This window comes from Physella acuta, unplaced genomic scaffold (genome assembly GCF_028476545.2).
Source record: "Physella acuta isolate Inbredline_101_S28 unplaced genomic scaffold, ASM2847654v3 ptg001304l, whole genome shotgun sequence".
NCBI classification, from domain to species: Eukaryota; Metazoa; Mollusca; class Gastropoda; family Physidae; genus Physella; species Physella acuta.
The window spans coordinates 69,295-80,000 of record NW_026732819.1 but is presented as its reverse complement, the minus strand read 5'-3'; the positions used below and the strand labels follow the sequence as shown (position 1 = coordinate 80,000).

The window sequence follows — 10,706 nt, the reverse complement described above, 5'->3', positions numbered from 1 at the left end:
AGGAAAATCATGGTTTAAAATGATTTCCTATTATGACGCAGAAGTGTTTAAACTTTGTGCCACTGAATTTTACTCTTGGATTTTTATGGAAGAATTTAAAATAAAAGATTGTCATGAAGTGTACAACTGTTGTGTTATATTTTTGAAAACGTTTACTTGATTGATATTAGCTTCTGATATTTTTTAAGTTAGTTATTAAAAGCTTAAGTACTTGTATCAGAATGTTGTATGTTCATTGTATAAAAAATAGTTACCAAACCTGATTGTTCATAGGGAAGATGAAGTAGAGTTCATCTCTTTCTTGACCATGACATATGTGGTCAGTACTATGACCAGGCACTTTTACATTCCCTAATACACAGTACAATGATAGACTTTGATCACATGTAAAGTAACAGAGAATACACAGTACAATGCTAGACTTTGATCAGCTAGATTTTGATCACATGTAACAGAATACAAAGTACAAAGCTAGACTTTGATCACATGTAAAGTAACAGAGAATACAAAGTACAAAACTAGACTTTGATCAGCTAGATTTTGATCACATGTAACAGAATACAAAGTACAAAGCTAGACTTTGATCACATGTAAAGTAACAGAGAATACAAAGTACAATGCTAGACTGATCAGCTAGAGTTTGGTCACATATAACAGAGAATACTAAGTACAAAGCTAGACTTTGATCACAGACAACAAAACAAAGAAAAAAAAATCAAAACGGTTATCAAATCGCTCTGCTTCTCATTTTTAATTTCAACAAAGTAAAATGTTATTTTAATTTTTTTTAAAAATGTTACAATGACATAATGTATAGAATATCATTAGAAGTAAAAAAAAATTTTGGGCCATTTTGAACAAATTTCTTGAGTACATCAATCCTCCTATCAAAGTTATGTTGAATATTTTGTTATTCTACACAGAACTGTCTGGGTATAACTCATATAATCATTTCCCATTTTTAGATTTATATCCAGTAGAAAAAAAAAAGACTGAAAAAAATCTGTTCAGTGGAACTAATGGCTACATTTGCCAGCTCCATTACTTAACAAATTAAAAATTATTAGCAAAGTTTCATTTTTCATAGGCCTATTTGTTATATTTCCATGATATGACATCTAAGTTAAACTAAAAAGTAAACTGCCATTTTTACAAAACAAAAATAATTCTGATTGTCAGTCAGAACAAACAAGTCAAATTTCATTAAAAAAAAAACCAAAAAAAAAAACCAATCATCTGCATTAATAAAAAAAAAAACCTTTCATTTCATATTGCAACTGATAAATAAATATGATTTTCTGTAGAAATAGTGAACAAAAGCAATTGATTTAAAAACCATCAGCAAAAAATTGCAAATGAAACACATAAGTATGTAATCACATGGAAGACATCATGCAAGTTTAAAAAAAAAAAAAGTCAGCATTTTTAAAAACATGATGCTAGATGTACATGTGTGATAGGCATTTAAAAAAATATAATTTAAGTAACAGGAACTCAAGTGAAAAAAGTGTATCCAAAAATATTTTTTAATTGGAATGTTTTTAAGCTTTTGAAATTATTGGTAATTTATATGCCCAAAAAGGTTTAAAAAACTGAGTAGCTTGGGGTTATGTAGCAATACAGACATACCAAGATCTATACTTTAGCAATGTGTTGTATATGGATGGTTTAGCTCTAATGACAAACTCTTAGAAATGTGTTGTGTCGTGTGTTAACTACTGTTGTTGGAATGGTACTTTTCTGTTTGCAACATGGATTACATGTTTAGCTTCACTATTTATAATGATTTAAGCTCAGGAATATTTAAGTTCTACTTTAAAAGTTTTAAAAAAATCAGACCATTAATTTAAATATCAAGCATTAAATTTAAACAAAATGCCAATATTTGATTCTTTGGTTTTGTGATTACTGCTACACAAAATGGAGTATTCCACAGAACTAATTGTAATCTTGTGTGTTTGATAAATTAATAATCTCGGCAGCAATTACTTATAGTAATTATCTGAATGTTAAATAAAAAAAAATATTCAAATAAAAATTGTTTTTATTGCCATTTAAAATGGAACATAACTATAAATAGATATTTTTATTTTTCATCAACCAATCACAAATCAAATTTTCCTGATGCTCCTTTCTGATTGGATGACTTTACAAACATGAGCATGTCTAAAAAATATTTACATTATCAGCAATAACATTTACAACAAATTTGAAACATCACAGAATTTAAGCAACAAAAATCAGTCACCACAACATGAGTTAGTTGTGATACACACTCAACATGGCATACAAATACAGTAAGCCCATTGAAATTGTTAAGGAGAAACTTTGATGACAAATCCAACGGTTAATTTCTATTTTTGAATCTTTTCTGTATCTTGTTCTATTTAAGTTATAAACAGATACTGATAAAGAGGTTGGGTTGAACAAGAAACATTGCTTAAGAATTTTGAGCAATCATTAATATTTTTGTTTCTTGATCTCTCAGCAACTTCCACTTTTTGGTGTCTCATCAAGACACATAGGATGTCTCTAATGTCTCAGCAAGAGGATGTCTTAAGTTTAAGATTGCATTTTATGCCAACATGTTATGGGATAGCAAAATATTAAATTTGCCATTTCATTCTATGTACATACAATAGGTTTTTAATTTAGTTTAATATCTTCTTATATTTACACTTATTACAAGTCTATTAGTTTATTTAGAAAAAAAATCTGCATTACTTGAAGGCAATGAAGTAGTAAACTGTGTGTCATTGCTATTTTCTAATTTGTACATTTAAAAGTTTTTTAAAATAGATTTTTTATTTTAATTACACTAATTAATAAAAGTCTGTATAATAATTTATTATTATGGTTTAACATTTACAAAAAAAATATCTGTTTTATCTTTTGGTGATGATAGAGGAAGGCACTACATAAAAACAATTCAACATCCCTTTACGTGTGAAAACAGCTGTAGAATAGTTGAATGAACTCTAGACAGGACAACAATCTCTTTAGGTGACCTTATCATACAACAGTTACACAAGTGTCTGGCATTCCCCGCAATCCCTAGTGGTGACCTCACAGTTACACAAGTGCCTGACATTCCCCACAATCCCTAGTAGTGACCTCACAGTTACACAAGTGCCTGACATTCCCCACAATCCCTAGTGGTGACCTCACAGTTACACAAGTGCCTGGCATTCCCCACAATCCCTAGTAGTGACCTCACAGTTACACAAGTGCCTGGCATTCCCTGCAATCCCTAGTGGTGACCTCACAGTTACACAAGTGCCTGGCATTCCCCACAATCCCTAGTAGTGACCTCACAGTTACACAAGTGCCTGGCATTCCCTGCAATCCCTAGTGGTGACCTCACAGTTACACAAGTGCCTGGCATTCCCTGCAATCCCTAGTGGTGACCTCACAGTTACACAAGTGCCTGGCATTCCCCACAATCCCTAGTAGTGACCTCGTCATACAGCTCCACCTGGATGGTGGAGTGGATGAAGTGATGATTGTCCTGGACCAGCTTGGTGGCTGCAGCCAGAACCTGACTGTGGAGGTTTGGGTTTTCTGGGGAGACAATGGGAAGAGAACATACATAAGGGAGACAATGGGAAGTAAAGGTAGAACATACATAAGGGAGGCAATGGGAAGTAAAAGTAGAACATACATAAGGGAGACAATGGGAAGTAAAGGTAGAACATACATAAGGGAGACAATGGGAAGTAAAAGTAGAACATAAGGGGAACAATGGGAAGTAAAGGTAGAACATACATAAGGGAGACAATGGGAAGTAAAGGTAGAACATACATAAGGGAGACAATGGGAAGTAAAGGTAGAACATACATAACGGGGACAATGGGAAGTAAAGGTAGAACATACATAAGGGAGACAATGGGAAGTAAAAGTAGAACATAAGGGAGACAATGGGAAGTAAAGGTAGAACATACATAAGGGAGACAATGGGAATACAAAAATTAATATGTAATCTTGAGAAATTAAAAAGTTTTTTAAATATATAAGTTTAAAATATATTTTAAAAACATTAGTCTAAAAACTGTACACCAGTGAGCACCTTCGTACTTCAGCTAATACATTTTTAACAAAAGTCATTAACACTGCCAATGAAACAGAATAAATATTTATGTTTTGGGAAAACCTCAAATAGCAATCAGAACTGACCCAAGCCTGCCTTGTATAAATACTTTTTTTAATTGGAAAGATAAGCAATTTATCTTAAAAAAAAATCTACTAACTCTTGATTCATTTAAGTATTAATAAACTAAAGATTTAACTAGTCATTTTTCATGTGTTTATTTTTTAATTGTAAAATTTTTAAATTAAATTCTGTTTTAATCAGTTAGATAAACAATGTAACTGGGGAAAAAAACTCTTGTGCTTTAGAAAGATTAAAATTTTACTATAACTTTCAAATGGTTGGTGCTGAAAGTAGCTATAGTGGAACATTTATTGCCAGGGTAAGATTTAAAGCATTTATTTTGTTTACTTTAGAATTCTGTTTCCTTTTTACTTTAGAATTCTGTTTCCTTTTTACATTAAAATTTTGTTTGCTTTTTACTTAAAGATTTTGTTTGCTTTTTAATTTCTAATTTTGTGATGAGAACAAAAATGTGAATTGCTGTACAAATGGTTAATTACCAACAGCCAGATGAACAGATAATGAGTTCCTGTCTAAGGTCAATGCCCATATATGGAGGCTATGGACAGCCACCACGCCATCTATGGCAGCTAGTTCACGCTTCAGTGATTCGTATGATAAATCTCTGGGCACACCTGAAATTATAAAATTTACTTTTAAATGTTTGAGAATCATCATTGGATACATTTTGTACAATTTAAATTCACTAAAAAAAATCTTCTGTTAAAACCCTTGTTATATTCAACTATTTTACAGACAAATATAGATTTGATTTAAATGAGTTTGAGTATTACTAATTACGAGAGATAATCTTTTAAAAAATTGTTTACCAATGCCTTTTAGGTTATAGGCACTTTGTACAATCAGCTTGTTTGGTGAGTGGTTTTCAGCAAGTACAACCACAGCCACATAGTCACATAGATCTACATTCTATTTCTATCCTAGTACAGTGCTACTCTAATGAGACCACATGCCTTCCATAATAGTAAAACACTACAAAAATACCCCATTTCTTACATGATTGTTGTTGCAGTATAGTATGTGGTATTTTTAGTACTGTCCATGAGACTACAGTACCCCAACAACAACAATAGCACCCACCTTCCATAACAACCAGCAAGGCATCCCTCAGTACTGTGAAGGTGGTGATGAGAACAAGAACAGAAAACAGGAAGGTACAAATGGGGTCGGCAAGTCGAAATTTATCATCATGCTGTGGAACAAACAATTTATAGATACAATTCAAGTGACAGAGAACACATTTATACATAAAACTCATCAAATTCCAACTGATGTAATTAATTTTAACTCAAATATATCTGTCTTTAAACAAATTCATTAATCATGTGTAATAATGATTACTATTTTAATTTGTTAAAAAATATTAAAAAGCTGTGATGAAAAGAAAATGTCATTTGATTTGGAGTTGAGAACCAAAAATGAAGTCTAATTGTAAAGACACTCAGATAATGAGTTCCAACTTCTCCACACATGATGTAACCAATTCCCAGTCTATCTCTAACCCCCCCCCCCCCCCCCCCCCCCCCCGAGAATTACAAACTCACCAAAAGATTAACCAAATTCTAATTTAAATTAATAATAATTAATAATTATCTCAGTAATTCCTAAAAATTTAATATAATTCTCATTAAAGTTAATTATGTCCATAATCCTAAAAATTAACATAATTTTAGTTTAGATGAATTATCCCCATAATCCTTGGGCTCAACCAGTACAACACATGCTGAGTATCTAAAACCCTCCCCCCATATAAGATATAACCACTAAAGTCTAAAATCCCCCTTTCTGTCATTTGTGTAACATTTACGGGTGACATCAAATAACAAGGCTTACAGTAAACTTGATGATCAGAGCCGCCACAAGGACACCCAGGCTCTGTATGATGTCACCTACAACATGGATGAAGGCCGCCCTCACGTTGATGTTCTTGTGCTTGTGTAGGGCTTCCTCATCACTCACATCTCGGCTGGTTTCTAAAGCAAAATTTTAAACTGTCATTTTAAGCGAGATTTGACCTGTGAGTTTAAAGCTGGTATCAGATTTCATTTAAAAACAAATGTCAAAAGCATAACTAGAAAGTCACAAGTTAAAAGTAAATATTAGATATTGTTTACAACAAAAGTCAAAAACTATTTGTCTCTCTCTCAACAAGATTATGGCTGAACAAGCTGTTCACTATTTAAACCAGACATGGTCAGGTCGGTAAAACTCATGATTGCTAAACTAAAAAGTCCCAAGTTAGAAACCCGGAGACAGCAACTCTTCCAAGAGAGACAACTCCAAAATCTAACAACTGCTGCCTTGTAGTTTGTTTTTGGATGGAAAGAAGCTATTGAAGCAAATCCAAAAACAAAAATGGCACATAACAAGTTGGCACATAATACTTCACTGTGTTGGAAGCAAGCCTGTCCAACATTACAATTAAGAATGAAGAAGATTAAGAAACCAGGCGCCAATGCAAGACAATTTAGGGCAGTTGCAAGAAGTCCTCATAAAACCCATTTGCATCCTGGCTAAATTCTTAGAGGTTCCCCATATGCTCTCTATCATCAGAAAATTCACAACACCAGCAGCAACAATTACCTAACTTGTAACGTGACATCCCCCATACATCCTCTACCATCAAAACATCAGCAGCAGCAACAATTACCTAACTCTTGTGATGTGACATCCCTCACACATCCTCTACCATCACAACAAACATCAACAATTACCTAACTCTTGTGATGTGACATCCACACATCCTCTACCATCACAACAAACATCAACAATTACCTAACTCTTGTGATGTGACATCCACACATCCTCTACCATCACAACAAACATCAACAATTACCTAACTCTTGTGAGCTGACATCTACGACCACAAAACCAGCAGCAACAATTACCTAACTCTTGTGAGCTGACATCCCTCATTGCCTGCCCCGACGCATCAAACTCACTGTCTGGCGGCAACCGCTGGTATCTACCACTGTTGCTAGGAGCTTCCTCCTCTACGGGGGCGGAACTTGGAACGTCCAGCAGTTCCTTGGGGTAGGGGCTGTGGGAGTGGCCATGGCCGTGGCCGCCCCCATGAGAATGGCCATGGCCAAATTTATTATGGCTGTGAGCTTTGCCGCAGCAGACCTCTGAGTGAAGGACAAACCCCATTCTAAAAATAGAACATTGAAAATTAACAATCATATAACAATCATTATAACAATCATTATAATATTCATTATAACAATCATTATAACAATCATTATAACAATCATTACAACAACAATCATTATGACAATCATTATAACATTCATTATAACAATCATTATGACAATCATTATGACAATCATTATAACAATCATTCTAAATTGTAGTTTTAGGGCAAATTTACATGCATTCCATGACTGAAGTCAGATGCATGTCAATGTCATGGCTGTGTACATTCAGAGCCCAAACAATATAAAACAGAAGTGGGTAGAAAGTTACCCTTTTTGACCTTGCTTTCAATGGACCATAGGAGGCTGAGTTCACCTGTTTCGATGACCTCGGCATAAAAAAGTAAAGTTTCCCTTTTAAACCTGAGTTCACTTGTTTTTGTGACCTCGGCATATGAAGAGATAGTGTGGTCAGCACTATGCCCAGCTGCCTTTACTTTCCCTAACGTGAGTTAGGTACCCATCAGAGTTGGGTGGACTCAGGGACGGTCTACTGACTTGAACCCGGATTTGAACTCGAGACTTACGTGTTAGCAGTCCAGCTCTCTACCGCTAGACCAATCCGTCCCACGACCTCGGCATATGAAGGGATAGTATTTTCAGCAAAAGACCAAGCCGCCTTTCATTTTCCTAATGTGAGTCAGGTACCCATCATAGCTGGGTGGGCTCAGGAATGTCATTGAGACTCAAGCCAAGGATTCAAACTCCAGACTTCTGACTTAACAAGTCTTGCCCTCAACCATTCAAACATACCATCCCAAGGTGTTGAATACAGACTAATTTAATTTGCACAAGCATCAGAAATGAATGGGAACATCTAATGGAGTACTCACATAAAATTAAACAGCACGCCTAACGAGGCCGTAATCAACATCTCATCAGGCTTGACGTCCATGTAGTGCCCCTGCATGATCCTCTCTACAGCGATGTAGCACAACACACCACTGACCAACCAGATCAGGAACACACTCAACAGCGCACCCATCACCTCTACAAGAAAACTTGAGGTAAACCAGGCACAATGGGTAGAGATGGGTGTCAAGGGAGACTGGTACTAATTTAGTGTTGGGATAAATTTAGTGTAGGGTTAGATTTAGTGTTGGGATAAATTTAGTGTAGGGTTAGATTTAGTGTTGGATTAGATTTAGTGTTGGGATAGATTTAGTGTTGGATTAGATTTAGTGTTGGGATAGATTTGGTGTTGGGATAGATTTGGTGTTGGGATAGATTTAGTGTTGGGATAGATTGGTACAGATTTAGTGTAGGGATAAATTTGTACAGCTTTAGTGTAGGGATAGATTTAGTGTAGGGATAGATTTAGTGTTGGGATAGATTTAGGGTAGGGATAGATTTAGTGTAGGGATATATTTGTATAGATTTAGTGTAGGGATATATTTGTATAGATTTAGTGTAGGGATAGATTTAGTGTAGGGATAGATTGGTACAGATTTAGTGTAGGGATAGATTTAATGTGTAGATTTAGTGTGATGATACAAGATTTAAATATAGGTTGTAGATAAGTGAGAGGTAGTCTAGGTCAGCTGGACCTTGGTCAACTAGAACCAATAGAATTGCTGTGGAATGAACTGACCATGAGCATTCATGTGACATGGTCAGCTGTTGCGAGATAGCATAAGCAGATGGTCATTGCACTAAATCTGATGTAAGAGCTACTGGTCAGCTCTGTAATGAAACTATAGGTCTAATGTAAGCCAGTGACCAGCTCTGTAATGAAACTATAGGTCTAATGTAAGAGCCGCTGACCAGCTCTGTAATGAAACTGTAATGTGTAATGTACGGTGAAACTATAGGTCTGATGTAAGAGCCGCTGGTCAACTCTGTAATGAAACTATAGGTCTGATGTAAGCCACTGACCAGCCCTGTGGTAGCCAAAGGACATCCTTTTTGTTGCCGGCTTGTTGGAGAGCCACATGGCAATCAGGCTAATGATGAAGCTCACAAGGTCACTGCCAAGGTGAAGGACATCCGTAAACAAGGCCAGGCTGTTGGACAAGGCGCCGCCTGATAAGAATATAAGTAATACAAGGTCACGCCATTTCAAGGTCACACAACACAAAGGTCACAGTAAGGTCAAATTATCCTAAAGGTCAAACTAAGTCAAAGTGACACGACTGCAATCCTGAAGACAACAAAGCACGAGAGAAACCAAACAATAGGGCTGGTAAGTAGGTCACCAACAAGTTCTATGGCTCATGCAGGTTTTATTGAGCCGTAGAACTGGTTGGTGACCTACTTACCAGCCATATATATATATATATATATATATATATATATATATATATATATATATATATATATACGTATATCACTGGAGTTCACAATATATTCACGGATCATAATGGTGGTAGGGAAAGGGGCTATAAATAAATCGTTAAGGAGTGTTTAATGTTTTTTTTATATTACCTGCTTTCGTTATATGATCTTCTTGTAAGTGGCATCTGGGCTTTCTCTGGTCGTTGTGAGTGTGTGCTGTGTGAGTGTGGGGTGGTGGTGTTCACGATGTGTGTGTGCGTGGTACTAACGATATCTATGTGTGTGGGGTATTGTTGATCACCATGCGCATGTGTGTGGTGTTAACGATGTGTGTGTGTAGGGGAGTGGTGTTAACGATGTGTGAGTGGGGGGGGGGGTGGTGGTTTCACTATGTGTGTTTGTAGGGGGGTGGTGTTCACGATGTGGGGGAGGGGTGGTGTTCACGATGTGGGGGGAGGGGTGGTGTTCACGACATGTGTGTGTGTGGTGTTGTTCACGATGTATGTGTGGGGGGAAGAGGGTGGTGGTGGTATTCACGATGTGTGTGTGTTTGTGTATAAGGGTGAGGGTATTCTCCCGTTATCCTCTAATCCACAAGCTTCCAGTGTAAAGCTTATCCCCCGATATTTGGGGCATCAAAATCATCGATTTAAAAAAAAAAAATTTGATCATCAGTAACAAGACCATATCCAGCGTTTCTTCCAGACTTTTTTCTCCGGGGGGGGGGGGGGGCACTTGGAATTTTCGGGGGGCGGTAGACTTTCTTCGGGGGGGGGGGGGGGCGGACACTGTTAAAAGTATATATTTTCTATATAAATTATATAAATTTCATTTCGTTCGGGGGGGGGGGCGGTAAAAGATTTTCGGATGGGGCTTTGCCGCCCCCCCCCCTCCCCCGAAGAGATGTCTGGAAGAAACTCTGACCGTATCGTCCAGTAAACTGCCAAAATACACACCGTGATGTTAAATCCGGATCAACTGGATCAAACTAAACCGTAGGTGAGCTAATTAATGCTTGGTCTGATACAGTTAAAAAAAACTGCAACTCGGCGGGTAGTTAAATCACG

General features: G+C 36.3%; 2 protein-coding genes across 3 annotated transcripts in view; one reads left to right on the top strand and one right to left on the bottom strand.

Annotated features, from left to right (window-relative positions):
• LOC131958231 (uncharacterized) overlaps positions 1-122 on the top strand; it is a 4,366-nt gene extending 4,244 nt beyond the window's left edge. For both annotated transcript variants that reach the window (XM_059323129.1, XM_059323128.1), the window contains exon 6: positions 1-122. This exon is cut by the window's left edge and continues 985 nt beyond it. The gene's annotated coding sequence lies outside the window, so the exon portion shown is untranslated.
• Positions 123-2,556: 2,434 nt separating this feature from the next.
• LOC131958238 (uncharacterized) overlaps positions 2,557-10,706 on the bottom strand; it is a 38,087-nt gene continuing 29,937 nt past the window's right edge. The window contains exons 3-10 of the mRNA XM_059323140.1: positions 9,241-9,387; positions 8,199-8,355; positions 7,013-7,322; positions 6,822-6,885; positions 6,005-6,144; positions 5,252-5,363; positions 4,651-4,785; positions 2,557-3,561 (exon numbers count right to left, since the gene is read on the bottom strand). Coding sequence (XP_059179123.1) covers positions 3,416-3,561; positions 4,651-4,785; positions 5,252-5,363; positions 6,005-6,144; positions 6,822-6,885; positions 7,013-7,322; positions 8,199-8,355; positions 9,241-9,387 — 1,211 coding nt within the window. The 3' untranslated portion in view covers positions 2,557-3,415. The remainder of the gene's footprint in view (positions 3,562-4,650; positions 4,786-5,251; positions 5,364-6,004; positions 6,145-6,821; positions 6,886-7,012; positions 7,323-8,198; positions 8,356-9,240; positions 9,388-10,706) is intronic.